The sequence below is a fragment of the Hyalella azteca genome, unplaced genomic scaffold (genome assembly GCF_000764305.2).
Source record: "Hyalella azteca isolate HAZT.00-mixed unplaced genomic scaffold, Hazt_2.0.2 contig16811, whole genome shotgun sequence".
Taxonomy (NCBI): domain Eukaryota; kingdom Metazoa; phylum Arthropoda; class Malacostraca; order Amphipoda; family Hyalellidae; genus Hyalella; species Hyalella azteca.
This window is the reverse complement of record NW_025946619.1, coordinates 59262-75906: the sequence shown is the minus strand read 5'-3', so window position 1 is coordinate 75906 and position 16645 is coordinate 59262. Positions and strand designations below refer to the sequence as shown.

General features: G+C 38.4%; 1 protein-coding gene across 2 annotated transcripts; it reads right to left on the bottom strand.

Annotated features, from left to right (window-relative positions):
• Positions 1 to 3381: 3381 nt before the first annotated feature.
• Positions 3382 to 16019, bottom strand: LOC108680286 (hairy/enhancer-of-split related with YRPW motif protein 1). Of its 2 annotated transcripts, none has more exons than XM_047885048.1 (3): positions 15620 to 16019; positions 13811 to 14031; positions 3382 to 4974 (listed from the first exon to the last, which is right to left on the bottom strand). In XM_047885048.1, the coding sequence occupies exons 1-3, from the start codon at positions 15676 to 15678 to the stop codon at positions 4154 to 4156; spliced, it is 1101 nt and encodes a 366-aa protein (XP_047741004.1). In that variant the 5' UTR covers positions 15679 to 16019; the 3' UTR covers positions 3382 to 4153. The 2 variants fall into 2 exon arrangements, with proteins under 2 accessions (XP_047741004.1, XP_018024577.1); XM_018169088.2 differs by having other exon boundaries at positions 13820 to 14031; positions 15620 to 16018.
• Between the last annotated feature and the right edge of the window lie 626 nt (positions 16020 to 16645).

The following is a 16645-nucleotide window of genomic DNA, read 5'->3' as shown; positions in this document are numbered from 1 at the left end:
CAGAGAACAGGGGCCACAGAGACACAACACTTGTTTTAACAGAGGGCTGAGCTGATCAGATGTGTTATGGAAGTGTTAGCTTTACGCTCTTGAAGGAAAGTGTCTCTGTATTTGCAGAAGAACAATACAGTGCACTACCAAAAAAATAGCTTACTTATTGTATATTTTCTACATGTATGTATCTGTTATTTGTTGCTAGTGTAAATTTGTTATGCCGTCTTAGATAGAGGGAAAAATTTAATGAATTACATGTTATTTTAGAATAGAATAGCGATTTCAGCATTTATTAGGCCGTAGGCCTGTCGCCGACACATTCACCCATTCAGAATATTCACATTCAGAATATTCACAGCTTGTTGCGGTTTCGAACGCGCAACTCACTGCTTCAATTAATTTCACAAATGATAACCGCGATGCCAACCACTTGCTATGATTGAATAAGAAATTAAGTTGCCAGCTGATGGGACATTGAAGAGTGAGAACTATAAGTCAAGATTTCTTTGTACATAAATTCTATATCTTAAAAGGAATAAAAGTCTTCTCTCCAGAAAACGAACTAAGAAAGATCAAATTCAAAGTTATTTTAACAAAATTATCAGTATTAATCAAGTATATTTCCATATCCTCTTAACCATTTTTCTAGCTATACCTACATAGCACCAGTTAATGTCGGAGCAGTTGTACTGTAGTGTATTGTACTGGAGCAGTTGTACTGTAGTGTATTGTACTGGAGCAGTTGTACTGTAGTGTATTGTACTGGAGCAGTTGTACTGTAGTGTATTGTACTGGAGCAGTTGTACTGTAGTGTATTGTACTGGAGCAGTTGTACTGTAGTGTATTGTCATGAAGCAGTTGTACTGTAGTATATAAGTTACAAGCAATAAATCATAACGTCGAGCACGTTACTCCTCCGGCACGTGACGTCGCGCGCAACAGTTGTAAGTCTAGCAGCGTTGATCGCATTGCTTATGTGGCGAAGGGCTTGTCCATAATGTAAGCTAACGAGCCCTAGGCCTACTGCATAAAAAGATCAGCCGCTGGCGCCAATAATAAATCTCGATTTGATTGTATTAATAAAACGAAGGGTGGGTAATGGTGTAGAAATCGGAGAGTGTGCTTTTTTTATTCATGGCAGGTCTGAATGATTTGGAGGACTGGGCTCCCATAAAGGTTTTGTTGTGCGACCTTCTGTGTAATGAGGAGTTGCAATAAATGTTTCCTAGTTACCCGAGTGAGGAAGTTGAAATGTAAGTAAATTAAGTTAGCTTGTTGATTTTTGTGATTTAAATTGCACAATTTGAAGACAGAAAAGATCATTGGGAAAATAAATGAATCTAGCCGTTACGAAAAAATGGTAAAAAGCTAATGTTTTCAAATGTTTTAAAATTATTCGAAGAAATTTGTTCAAAAAATAAAGTTTTAAAGCAATTTTTGTGTTTTCTATAGTCGTTTTTGCAATAAGCAGCGAATGGAAATTATTATCAACGCCTATTAAAATATTTTACTTAACGCTTTGTTTTCTTGTTAATTGGTAGTTAGGTTTTCAGCCTATTCGTTGGAGTTCTGCCAGCAGCATGTATAAATAAATAGATTTCGACATTATCATTTCATCAAGTCAAACATCCATTCAATAACAATTTGTATCGTAAAATTGCTTATATTTCCCCTCATTGTAAGAGTAAAGTGGTAGAAAGTTTTATAACTCCCTTCACTATAAAGAAAGTGTAAAAATTTAAAACTCCCCTCACTATAAAAGAAAATGGTAGAAAGTTTTGAAATTTCCCTCATTATAAAAAAAATTGTACAAAATTTAGAATTCCCCTCTCTATAAAAGAAAGTGTAGGAAAGTTTTAAAAATCAGTTCATTATAAAAAAATGTATGAAAGTTTTTAAATTCCCCTCATTATAAACGAAAGTTGTAGAAAGTTTTAAAAATTCCCTCTTTATAAAAGAAATTTCCCTCATTGTGAAAGAAAATGTAAGAAAGTTTTAAAATTCCCCTCATTATAAAAGAAATTCCCCTCATTATAAAAGAAAATGGTAGGAAGTTTTAAAACTTCCCTCTTTATAAAAGAAATTTCCCTCATTGTGAAAGAAAATGTAAGAAAGTTTTAAAATTCTCCTCATTATAAAAGAATGTGTAAGAAAGTTTTAAAACTCCTCTCATTATAAGCGAAAGGATAGGAAAGTTTTATAACTACGGTTTAATTAAGCTGGCAATTGTCGAATTATGACCTCTGGATTTGGCACGCAGCACGCATCACTTATGCCGCTATGTGCGGCCAGCGGCGGGCAAACAATGCTAGCGTGAGAACTGCTCCAGGCTGTGCCCGACTCTGATTTGAACATAGTGTTTTATTAGGACATTTTGGCGTTATTTTGATATAACGTATAGAAGTGAAATTTGTTTTGTAATTGAAAACTTTCAATTTTTTCAGGTTATTGGTGAATAAATTTTACTGTCAAAATGCCATTACGTCTACGAGACTGATGCTCTGCAAGGTACTAAAATTAAACTTTTGAAGTTTCGGAATCAATTGGTTAAAAGTCTGATAATTTGAAGATGTCCGGGGAATGCAAAATATTTTTCGTGTTAAACCAAAAGTTAACATTTCAGAATTTTTTGCCGTATAAATAGAGTTTAAATAAAATATTTATCGTGGAAAACCAACCACACTATATCATCGCCACGACTTCTTCTGATATCTGACAATATTCGAAATAAACCATTGTTGAAATGTCCTAGATATAATATTAAAATAACTTTTATTTCTATCGGGGAGGCATTAGGATTAATCCGTACAAAATCTTGATTTCCATCAAAAATTTTCTATTTTTAATCCCTGATTTTGGAAAAAGAAATTTTCTTTTCCCGCATGTCGTGAGAACCTCACACGGACATATGGATCATCAAGCGTTGGAACGATTTTCCCGTTAATATTTGAGCGTTTCCGTCATGGGACTTGACACGTGTTTTATTCGATGCCAACGGGATTCTACGGAATACGCTAAAAAATCTGAATTTTTAAACATTTACTTTTTCACCAAGAAAATCTTTGGAAAATTATAGGTAATTTTTTGTTTAATGTATTGCAATCAACCTTTGTAATTGTTTGCGTAAAAATGATATGTTGCAAATTCAACGAATTTGGTTATTCGCGAGAACAAACGTATTTGCACCTTATTTCAACCTATAAAGATAATTAGTTTTCTAAGTCATCAAAATTATTATGAGTTCAAAACTCATATTGCCGTACAATTCTTAATATCTGGTAAGAAATAAAAGGCATGGTGTATTTACGAACAACTTGCAGCGAAAAATGGCACGCATGATGAATTAAAGAACACCGGAATATAATATTATTTTTATTTTGAATATTTTTCATTCGTTCTATGAACATACAAAAGTACAAAATATACAAACTATAATGCCGTTGAGATCTTTTAAAAGTTACGTACGTAAATATACATGACTATTTTGTACACGGATATTGATAGAAACGAGATCATTGCACCTTATCGATATGTGTAGATATCTGTACAGAAAATACAACTATTCTATAAAATAAAAGGAAATTTCTTACACTTACACAAAGCAGTAAATATGGAATATTGAAGATGTGATCTGGCCAGAAATTTTGTGTGCAGGTCTGATTGCACGGGAATATTTATAAACGCATCCATGCAAATATATTAATTCCAATTCTCCTGTCCTGGCTGCAATCAGGCGAGTATTTCCCGCAGAATTATACAAATTGACACTTACTTTATTCTAGTAATTTAGCGAATAAGTTTAATGCGAAAATTATTTTAATTCCATACGAAAACTTCGTATGGAATAGCAATTACTATGTGGCAAGGGGAAATAATCTGATGCACGAATGAAATCTAATATGAAAATCCTGAACGTCGCGCGAGATATGGAAGCTGACAATTGGAAGGCACGTAATTATTTGGCCAGTTAATGGCGCATAATAAGCCACACTGATTTTTCTATAAGGCATAATAACCTATAAAACACTTGCTTTAAAATGAAGCACTACAGATGACAAACAGCTGCACGTAATACTTCCTTCGATTACATTTAGTCTTTAGAGTTCCAAGAAATGGCATATACTGGTAAGTCTTCAGTATCATTAATGAATGCGTCGCTTCAGTAAGCTATTTCTGCCCCCCAGGGTCGGTAGGGTTTGGAGTCTTGTGCAACGGCGTGCAGAGCTGTGCTGTAACCCGCGTGCAGAGCGCTGTGGTGCACACTCTGGCTGTGCGTCAGAGATGCGTTGCTCGAGATGTTCGATGTGGCGATGTGTGGAATATTAGACGTTGCTATGTTTGGAACTAGAGAAGATGTGGATGGGGAAGACGTGTTGGTAGGAATGTGTTGCTGTTGGTTAGTCGTGGAAAAAGCATTAAGGTTTAGATGGTATGAGGAGGCGTGGTATGGTTGACCTGACGCCGCTGCGGTTGCCATAGATACATGGGGAATGTGGGGAGCGCCAGCCCCCGTTGTGGGTATCCGCTGTGTCAGCTGAGTGACATGAGGCGTTATGCCCCCAGATCCTGCGGCTATCCCACAGGAAAGATCTGCGTGTCCGTGACTAGGAGGAGTAAAGGCCGACATGTGACTTTGATCCAAACCTCCTGAATGTGAAGTCACACCTCCAGGAGTGTGATGGTGTGGTGGGGTCAACATCGAGTGCGTTTGGAAGCCCGCTATGGCAGTCCCAGGGTGTGGGTAAGACCCAGTGGAAGACCCAGCAGTGCCCCAGGAGACCCAAGAAGAGCTGGTCTTGTGATGGTGCTGAGCAACGTAGCACTGGAGGTGACTCAAGAGACGCAGACGTAAAGGGTCTTGCAGATCGAGGCCTTCAACAGCGACGAGGTAGCGAGCGACCTCCGCCGAGCATTCCCTGAAGCCGATGCCGTGGTAGTCGAGAGCGATTTTGTTGGTGTCGTACGACAGCGCGTCCACGCCTGCGAAACAAGAGAATAACACGTTAATCGATGCAATGTTAACAGCTGTTGTACAAGCACCAACATTCTAGCGTCCGGAAAGAAAAACATAAACTGGAAATAAATTTGTAGTCGGAGGTTGCGCCATTGAAATATCAAGGTGGTGGTTCGATAGTATATCAGTATTTTCAAGGAAGCACGGATTACTGAAATTGTTATGGCATATTTCGGTGAACATTAGTTGATAAAAAATACTATTTAAATAACTAAAACGTGTCCGTATAGGCTGATAGGTTTAAAAAAGTCCTTTAAAACACGTTTGACTTTCTCGAAGCCAAGAAACGTAAGTAAAGCGACCGATATGCACTGGCTCCGACTGGAAGAATAATTACGATGGCTGGAGCTTCAGTCTGAGGTTGGCCCCAGCGGCACAACACAAAAGCTCGACTCTGCGCACAGCGCCCGCCAGGCGGCCCGCCGTCGGGGTTCTTTGATGAATATATGCGCTCAACAATCACGATGAATACACTCAACAATGATGAAGAATTCGTTGTACAAAGAAATCAGAGGAGACAAGTGCAGAGACATGAGCTTGGAGCATCTTGACTGGAGCTCAGCAAGGTGCTGCACAGCGAGGTGTTATAAGTAACTAAACGGGCTCATTGATTGAATCCAGAAACTTTAAAGACGCAAAGAAAAGAAATTGTGAGAAAATTTTAGTCCTAATATTCTACATAGTGGCCATTAACTCTATTTATGATCCAGCATGCAGGCAACAGCACCATTCAAATCCAATATTTGTAACCGAACTACGATAATCGATCTAGTTCCTAAGTAGCTCATTTAATCAAAATAGCGAAATCTTTAGAAGAGATGATGCAGCTTTTCGATTTATTCCACCCGCTAATGAACGTTGTACATGGAACTCTACGAAAGAGTGCTGGCTCTGCAATTCCTCGTGACCCTTGACTAGAGGCAGGTGCAGCAGTTTGCTCGCTCCCCTCACACATTCCGATCACTTATCTTCTCATCCATCCTATCCCTCCTCCCCTCATCCATCCTATCCCTCCTCCCTCTTCCTCTCGCCAGCCTCGGGCAGCGCTCGCCTCACACCTACTGCCACTGAACGGAACAGGAATTAGCGTGGGAATGGCAGGAACCTTTGGAATGTGAACGTGGGAATCGCTTCCTGTGATGCCCCTCTGCTGCGTGTGATGTACGTGTGCGGGTTTAGGCGCATTATTTCGGTTGAAATTGTCAGCATGTGTGCGCAGTTTACTCGTGTGCCTGTATTCTATACAATATATCATTTAAAAAGTTTGCAATTTTGGATTGCAAGCAAAAATTGAGATTGGATAACAAAATTGAGATACGAAAACTCTAGAACTTATACATATTACAGAGCAAGATAGGTATGAAGAGCAAAGCTTTAATAATATAGCATTAAATTACAAACGAATACTTCACACTACTAATACGGACTCGGAGGCATTCGTGCGTACCTGTGTTCAGGCAGACCAAGTGTAACGTCAGACGCAATAGACAAACAAATTGCTAAAAATAACTACAAATGGCACAGGGTCAGCCGTTCCTTACATAAACAATCTATTTAACCCTGAAGAATTTAGCAAAGAAAGTAGGAAGGAATTTCTGAAAATCGTTGTAAATGGAAGGAAAACTTCGAAAATCCGAAAAATCTGAGACCGTGTTGTACCCACGTACCATGCACCGTGTTGTACCCACGCACCATGCACCGTGTTGTACCCACGTACCATGCACCGTGTTGTACCCACGTACCATGCACCGTGTTGTACCCACGTACCATGCACCGTGTTGTACCCACGTACCATGCACCGTGTAGTACCCAATGTATCGGTACGAGCACCGTTGCGGGCATGGAATGCCACACAGCATCGCTGTATTGTGCAACATTGCACTTGTATTCATGCACTGCATGCCCCCGCTGCATGGCTTGCAAATGCACCACACTCCCTTTTAACGAAGAATGAGCATTTTTAATGAAGCGTTTGTATAGATTCTGATCTACTCCTCGTATTGAAAGAAAAGCAACACAAAAAGACGCTCCTATCATTAGATCGATACCAGGGGAATACGAACTATAGCATGCATTATATTGAGTTATTTTAAATAAGTTCACGCACAAGTTATATTGAATGCAATGATGTCCTGGTAGTGATCCAAATAAGATAAAGTTCCTTAGATCAGATCACACATTTTGGTTGCTCGAAGTTACGTGCTATATTTCTTGATCGTGAATCCGTTGAATTATGCGGATTAATTCCCATATATAATTCAAATTAAATAAATCTTGCGAGCGGGTCAGAAGCGAAACAGCAAAAGTGGTTGTGAAACGAACAAATATTTGAAACATATGAAGCAGATATTGATGGTAATACTAAAGTACATTTACCTAATACGAGTATAGTGTGCTAATAAGGTATGTTATAATAAAAACCCTTAAAATTTTGTCAATGGTATGATATAGCGTAACCGAAGTAACCGAAGCATAGACATATGCACATACGCAGATTCAGAATATAACTGACGCCTAATATGCATGAAATCAAATGACGCGAGCATACATAATATTTGTATACATAAAGTAACATATCCGAAGAGCAGCCTGCTGTTTGAAACAGAGCCAGGCCACATATATATAACACGTGAAAGCCTCCAGGTTAGAGACATAGAGGCAAGTCGACAGACAATAGCGTGAGACCAGAGGAGGTAGCAGCGTGTGTCAGGCAACCGTTCGCCACACTGCTACACATCCACCGCACTCACATGCTATACATTTCGCTTTATAATCATCCATGCTTATGCTAATGATATAGACCTTGGTTTTCTTTTCTCTGAAGCCTTCTCTATAGGCCCATGAAATGATGCTTCCTTCCGGTGTTCTGTTTGTGCATGAAAAAAACATCTGTTGAGCTATAATATTCAAAGTCGAAGAGGATGCACATCTGTAGAGATTTAATAATCGGAAACGGAGTGGCCGCGCATTCGTTGAGATGTAACATTCGGAGTCGATGTTGGTGCACATCATCTGAGATGCAGTATTCGGAGTCGATGTTGGTGCACATCATCTGAGATGCAGTATTCGGAGTCGATGTTGGTGCACATCATCTGAGATGCAGTATTCGGAGTCGATGTTGGTGCACGTCTCTTGAACTGTAGAATTCGGCGCCGGTGCGCGTGGACGTCAATTAATGAGCCGTAACATTCAGAGTCGAAATGGGTGCGTATCTGCTGATATTTTCTGTATGTTGATGTTCTGAGATCTATGCTCAAATATGGATTACGAGATCTATGCTCAAATACGGATTCGGTTTTCGTTCTTTTTTTGTGGCAAATATTTTTGACAAGGTGAGTTAATCATATATAATAAGATTGCGCGAAAAATGTTGAAAATTTCTGCTATGGATGTGTGAGTTGGAGCAGCGACGTCCAAAGCCAAAAATGTTTTAAATTAAAATCTATGCAACGCACTATCAGATTAAAATCTACGCAACCCGCAAATGTATATGCAATCAAATGCAGCGCGGCGTAAATTCTCCACCACTCAACTTGTGACTCAACTTATGACAGATGATGTAGATAATACTAAATGGCAACATCTCAAACAAACTTCTTTCTATGTCAAGCACGAGACTTTTCATTTCAGACCTAGAGATCACATAACTGCTCAGCATTCAATTAAATTGCAAAAAAATGCTTATAATAATTGGTTCAATTTAAAATTCAAAATTATTTCTTATTAGTTATGATACCGATTATTATTTTTCCGAAAAGCTCTATGCTAGAAAACCGAACGTCATCAAAAAACGAGTTTAATTCGATCTCCATCTCGTTTCTTCTCATAAAAATTGTCTAGAAATTCAGATGATTCTTTACTTGCAAAAAGAGTAAATGGCCACCATATATATGGCCTCATTCCAACTCAGGAATCTCTACCCACAGCCTCCCATGCCGGCGGCCTGACCATCGATGCTGCTCTTGTTGAGCCGCCGTGCAACATGTCAGTTTTCCCCTCCTAGATTCCGTCCCTCCCTCTAGAAAAAATACAATCCTCCTTCCCTTCAGCGCTTCCAGCTTTGCAACACTAAATCGTACGTCTTTTTGTCACGTTTTTTTCTAACTTCCAAAGAATAAGCATCAATTTGCATTCCTCTGGCCGCGGCCATTCCTTGCAACAGGCTGACCCTTGCAACCGACCACTTTGTGCAATACCTACGACAAGAAGTGGGTTAACTCCATTGAAATACCTTGGACACTTACAGGACTTGGGCACACCGTAGGTCGACTGCTCTATACAACAACTATTCGCACTGTGCTCTGTTAGAAGTAAGGTAACGAAGGGCTCTCGTCAACCTGTTGCAGCGTTATACCGAGCAGCAAACTAAAATAATTCTTTGCCAACGTTCATGTTTCAAAATTCAAATCGCGTTCCTAATGGTGAGATCACGTAGGAATGTTCATAAATTATGATGAATAATCTCCAATCTCTCGCTAATTATAATTTACACTGCTTTCGAAAGGAGCTTCACGCGTATAAGGAATTTAATCAATTTGTGAAATTAGGTTGAAATCAAAAGTTTATTCACGCAATAAAGTTTTTACCCCCCTAATTCATTCCTCTGAGAACATTTAACGATTAAGTGAGACGAGATTCGATCGAAATTATTGTATATGTATAATTTATTATAAAAATAATAAATTGGAGTCTTCACATTGAAATGATTTAGGCATACATTGGATTCGCATGCATCTACGAAGCGTGATTATACTATTTCTAGTGCATGATGCAAATCATCGTAAGAGAAAATATTTTAGTTCGTTGAATGATACCTAAAGATATAACATCTATAAATCTTGCAATGACGGCGACTTAACTATGAAGCATTTTAACCGCCTTATCTATGACAGAAAAACATTTAATACAAAATTCGTCGATAAATTAGGCAGACTGCAAGGACATCAAATAAGAAATTGTCTGTTAAATATAGCCTGTATGCGAAAACATTCATTCCAAAATTGACCGTTTATTTAGCCACGATGCGCGAATATTCAATATGAAATTGGCTGTTAAATTAGCCAGTACGCAAGGAAATTTAATAATAAATTAGCCGTTAGATTAGCCAGTATGCGAGGACTCGCCAGCTCCACCCCTTCGTTTCCACTTTCCAGGAAGAATGAAAGACCGAGGACCAAAAGAGATGTAAGTAAGAATGTCATAGGAGGAAAACTAAGCGTGATTGCAACTCTGTCACGCCTGTCACTCAGTCCATGTCTCTGTCAGTCTGTTCGTGTGACTGTCAACCCCTTGCCCGTAAGACAGATCAACAATAAAGTCTAACGAACAATCCCATGTTCTGAATATTCCAAGAAGTGCTAATTATTAACCACTTCTGAATGAGCTTCATGGTGCTCAGTTAATTTTGTATCGTGAATACCACATTGCGGTTAAATAAAAGAAATTTAATGAAGACTGAAACCCGTGCTATGAACTTGAATGTAGGATGTTAAGCAATACAACTTAAGGGCGCATAACAATACTCTATAATTATAGACTGCAGGGTTTAAAAGTGGGGGCGCAATGTTAGGATATTCGCTTTGGAATCAGAGTAATTAAAATCAATTATTGTTTTCTTAGAAATTTTTTAGATTCATCTTTCCTATCAGTAAAAATGAGAGATTCGATGACATTTATTTTAGGTACGCTTTAAGACATTATCAAAGGGAAATTCCTAATTCAGAAGCCTAATGTTGTGTTAGATATATTAGTATATGAACACAACGTGCATAATATTTCTCTTACTTAATCTTCATTCATATGAAAGTTCCTCATTAGAAATAATATAGCACAGATTCATGCCAGCATATGTTCGTTTTCATTTCTTTTCAATCAACTAAATAGAAAATCAAAAATAATTTATTCAAGTGATTCAAAAATACCCAGCATGAAAAAATTTAAACCCCCCCAGCGTTAAAAAAGTTCATCTTTGTAGGCTAACAGAACCGAAAAAAATAGGCAAGGTTATTCCCCCGTTTCGAGGGCATATGTGTGATCGGGGCATGCAGGTTCATGCATATGGGAATGACCTGATATGCAAATGTTACCCTAATATAGCCCTCCGTTCCAGGAATTCCAGGAACAATGCACCTAAGCTTGGAATTCGGGAATCGTATACATGAATGTGCGCACTATAGTGTGGACAAAATTATTCAAATGGCGACTGCCTGTGAAGCATCTGTCGTTACTAGGAAGGAATTTTAAGGAGCCTGACGTTCTATATATAACACAGGAACCATTTAATGAGGTCGTATTCTAATTCTACTGGGCCTACCATAGGCCTACATTCACATTATGCATACACGAATCTGAATGCATCGAGACCCACAAGCAAATTATGCATGCAGGCAAATCAGAGGATGTATGACTTGGAATTATGCATGGAACGGAACTATGTAGAACCTGTCCGCTTTTAATGCATTATTGTATGCACATCCGCATTCCGGGTACGCTTTAAAAAATGAACTTACATATTCCGATTTTTTTTAGAATCCTGATGAGAAAGTTTTTAACAACGCGTCACGAAACGTGACAACTGGCTTGCAAAAGCTGACGGTAGGAAGATGGAGAAACGAAGTAGAAATGAAAAAGAAATAGAAGAAATGAGAAAGAAGTAGCAGAAATGAACAAGAAGTAGCAGAAATGAACAAGAAGTAGCAGAAATGAACAAAAAGTAGCAGAAATGAACAAGAAGTAGCAGAAATGAATAAGAAGTAGCAGAAATGAACAAGAAGCACTAGCAGGTGTAAAAATAACGTAGAAGCCCATGGATTTCCAGATGATGTCGCAACAAGAACTACAGAAGATAAAACACCCGAATCGAGTTAATTTAGGAGAAATAATTAAGTAGGTTTATGAGCTTGATAAGCTTTAGAAAAACAATAATATTCAATGAATTAAATTTCAAGTTTTGCTGAAGTCGTTGTTTTTATCAGTTAAAATTAATTATATAAAAATTCACCCGTGATAGCAGAACGCACAGCAATCAAACATATAGCGGCAACATTTTTTTAACGAACTAGTAAGTTTTAAATGAATACAACTGATTTAGTGGCGTTAAACAAAACTAAAAAAAGTTGTATGATTATGAAATAAGAAACTTTCCCAGTGCAGCATGAATTTCCATATAGGCGCATTTGAAAACTGTATTTTCAGGAGCTGAACACATGAACAGTCTCAACAATGAAGCAAACTGTGAAGAAATAGTGGATTTTTAATTCGCTGAAATACTACTAAAAAATATAACTCAGTACTCACTGCAGTGAGTGACATAGCGCGCATTTTCTCGTCGACGAAAACGTGAAGTTACGGATGGACAGACGGACAGACGGACGGACAGATGGACACGACGAGCAGTATCGTTTTTTTCCCATAAATGAGATAATGCGCTAAAAATATACTACTCGTATAGATTAGCGATTAGCTTACGCACGAAGATTGAACAAAGGAGAAACTCGGAATAGAGGCTGAGGAATAATCTAAAACTGTGCATTAAGTATTGTACACACGAACTGTAGCAACAGTGAAGCAACAATATGAGGCAGAGGAGACAGCGGGTGTAGCCATACGCAAGATCCGGTCATTGCGGCTCGTTAAGGCAAGTCGCTGCGGTGCAATTACAGTACGCCGCTCCCACGAGGGCAAACCTACACTCAGGGAATTTGTGGATCATTTTGACTAAATAAACACAGACTTTCTAACCCACAGCACAAAATGGAATCAGACGAAGCACTTATGCACTTTTTTTTCATGCCAAACTAGGTTAGGATGACCCACGCAAAGGGGAAATGTTCATCGCTATTAGGAAAAATTGACACTTATTTCTTTGAGTGTACACTATTCAAAGGGGCTTGTCTTGGGGCAACATTCTTATGTATGATGATCTTATTATGTTATAATGACGCGTGCTAATAAAATTACAGATATAATATAACATGAAATTAGTTCAATTCATCATTTCGTGTCTACGAATATTTAGTTTAGGCCTAAACCGAAAATGTAATTGGATAAAAAAATTATGACTTGAAACATGAAATTTTTGTATAGGCAGAAAACTTCATATTTTTTTATATTGAACTGGCGAGGAAAAACAATCACAGTGTGAAGGAGGATGAGAGGTGAACATAATGAGGGGTCGTGAGAGGGGTGAGCGCCCCCTGCCCTTTGCACGCTTCGTGCACACTCTTCACAGGATGCATCCTGCTCCACCTTTCCCCCTCTCCTTCACTGCCCTCTCTCTCACTCTATTCGTGGCCCTCTCTCTCCCTCTATTCGTGGCTCTCCCTCTATTCGTTGCTATTCATGGTTCGCCCTCTATTTGTGGTCTTCTCACTCTATTCGTGGCTTTCTTTCAAATAAATGCTACATAGTTTTCAATTTTATCCCCCTTCTTGGCATGTAAATTTACCTCGTTTCCTCTATTTAGATTCTGGTTTGGTTAGAAGGGAACGTCGCACAAGAATTCTCATAGCATTTAATTATAAAAAGACTGAAGATACGTTTTTTTCATGAAATTAACTGAGCAGTGCCTTAATTTTCTCTGGATTTAATGCAAACAGGATTCATATAAATGTATATTTTTATCCTCCACTGAGAGCGCAACAGAAATATAGCTGTACTTACTGTATCACGCCCTGTTTTGGTTCGTCCAATCGTCCTCGGAAGCGCAGTTAAAGTACATCACGAATACAAAAATCAACAAAAATAGAAGTTATCAAATATTTACCAAGTATAAAACCAGTAGGAACCACACCTGATACGTACAATTCTCACCTTTGGCATGTAGCAGCTTGAGATGGTCGACGGTCATCTGGAGTATCTCGGCCTTCTCGAGTTTAGCGGAGCCTTGCTTCTCATACGCCGCGGGCACCAGCCTGCGTAGCTCGGCCAGGCTGTTGTTGATGCGGTCGCGCCGGCGCTTCTCGATGATACCGCGGCGACGTTTGCGCGACACGCCGCCCCCGCCGCCAGATGATTCTTCGCACCTGAGGGCACGGGGTTAATGAAAGTGAATGATGAGGGGAAATGCGTTCGTGGGGGAAAATATGTATTCTGAGGGGAAAAATGCATTCTGAGGGAAAAATGCGTTTTGAGGGAAAAAATGAGTTTTGAGGGTATAAATGAGTTTTGCGGGTAAAAATGCGGTTTGAGGGGGAAAGTGCGTTTTGAGGGTAAAAATGCGTTCTGAGGGGAAAAACTCATTCTGTGGGGGAAAATGCATTCTGAGGGTTAAAATGCATTCCGATGGGAAAAATGCATTCTGAAGCGAAAAATGCATTCTGAGGGAGAAATGCATTCTGAGGGGGAAATGAATTCTGAGGGCTGAAATGCGTTCTGAGGGGAAAAATGCATAATGAGAGGACGCAGTCATTTAGTCTTCATAAATAGAGTTTGTTTACATTCGTCTTCGGATGGGACGAGCTTGCGTCTTGTTCTACTCGAGTTCTAAGGGTACAAGTAGCATGAACATGAAAAATAAGCTGGTTCGATTGTTATGATGAGAAGAGCAATCATGTTGTGGGATGCGCGTTGAAATGATTTGAATAAAGTGTTCGTTTACATTCGTGTTCCGAAAGTCGAACCCTTGCATTCTGAGTTTACGAGTTGGATCGATTGAAATCAAGTTGTTTTGCAATCATTCTTTAATAAATTTATAACATAATGATTTCAATAATATAGGACAATATATATAAGGAATAGAAATTGTTAGCCGTAGTTTCACAGTTGTCGAAAATTCAGTGAAAAAATTCTTAAATGAAAAAGGACGTGAAGGTTTCGTGTTGAAATAATTTAAAAGAAACATCCATAAATTTGTGCAACTTTGTTGTTGTAATGTTATAAGTAACTTAAATGTAGATCGAGATTGGAATTTAAAATTTAACATCATTGTAATAGAATAGGCAACATGATATGCAAGTTAATTCACATAGACAGCTTCTCTTGATCTAATCCAAAGTGTCGTTTTATTCAACAATGCAATTACTTCATATGGTCCAAAGTTTTCATATATAATGTAGAGAACTTAAAATCCCATCCTTAATTTAATTCAATAACTTCTATATCGTTTACAATTAAAGAACACTTCTGATCGCATCACAATGTGAATGTCACTTCTTGATGACAAAAAATTGCACGGTGATCACGGAGGAAATAAAGCAATAATTTGGTGCATTTAGGGTAACTCGTCATGAGAACGCATTGTACACTGTACAAGCTAGGGTACACCGCAGCAAATGCTGCAGTATGAGCAGACTAATTTTATACAACTGAAGCTATACAGAGTTAAAGAAAAATATAACATGAATGAATTTTAAAAAAATATTCACCAAAATCAGTTAGTAAATGTACCATTTTTGAAACTCAACAAGTATCAACAAACATATATTGTTATTAATCGTCAAATAAATTCCCGGCTCGGAGACTTAGAACAAAACATTTAAATTAATCGAGTCACTGTCAGGCAATATTTGATTTACTAAAAGATTTTACTTATTACCCTTCACTTTTCAAGAAAATAAAGTGTAAAAGTCATTGAATATTAAGAAGTACATGAAGGAGCACTCGTATACTTACTCTTTTTCGTCACCGGAATATATATCGTCAGTTTCACTCTCACTGTGCGATCTCTTCATTTTGAGTCTAGGTGTTGAAACACAATTTAAATAATTGAATTAGATTTGGCTCAAAATTTCACTTGACTTTCCTTCGTTGACACAAATAGCAATTAGAACCGCAAGACCTTGGGTTGGGTATTGAGCACAACGTATGCAGGTACAAGGAAGTACACGTCTTGAACGTATGCAGTGCACGTGTTTGAGCGCACGTAGAAATGTGTGCAGCGCTCACCGAACGACGTTCGGGAAGTAAGTGGCGTGTGTCAGCCAGCCGCCGCCTTCATATAGAACACGAGCCGCTGTTGGCCACCGACCGTCAGTCCGTCACACGCCAGACGTACGATGCCAAGCAAAGCCCGGATGCACTACAGATGACTGTGAAAATACTCGATAAAATATAAATAAATAAGGTTTTTGATAGTTTCTCATAGGTTATATGTTCAAGAGCACAGATGACTGTTAAAATACTCAACAAAATATAAAGTATAAATAAGTTTTTTGATCGCTTTTCATAGGTTATATGTTCAAGAGTTTTTATTGCATTCGTTAATTTCATCAAATTACACTTTCAACTAGCATTTTTTGCAGATGAAAATAAAACTTTGGTTGAGTAAATGTAGTGCAAAAATATTATCAGTATTAAGATTGTTACAATCGCAACGAGTAAAATTTTGACCGCCAAAAATCACCATCAATACTCTCAGATAGTCACAGCTAAAATTTTTATTTTCAATAATAAGTTATTAGTTATTAAACTTATAATTTTCAATTGAAAATAAAAAATAACCACAATGATTCACGAGAGAGAGCAAGACTTTTTATTTCCCTCACAAACGTTGGTCGTGTGGACGCTGCCGTTTGAGCGACATACGTTCACAGCCCCTGTTGTCGTGCACATTCCTGCGTAATGGTTGGGGGATGGAGGGAGGGAAAACATTTACTGTGTGTTATGGTGATTACATAAACCGGAAAAATTATGAATGTG

What these genes read in the sequence shown, in the direction of transcription:
- LOC108680286 (XM_047885048.1), bottom strand. Translation starts at nt 15,678, where the DNA reads ATGAAGAGATCGCACAGTGAGAGTGAAACTGACGATATATATTCCGGT. An exon ending in TATTCCGGTGACGAAAAAGA is followed by an intron (nt 14,032 to 15,619) that starts GTAAGTATACGA and finishes CCGTGCCCTCAG; the next exon opens with GTGCGAAGAATCATCTGGCG. An exon ending in ACATGCCAAAGGTGAGAATT is followed by an intron (nt 4,975 to 13,810) that starts GTACGTATCAGG and finishes CTTGTTTCGCAG; the next exon opens with GCGTGGACGCGCTGTCGTAC.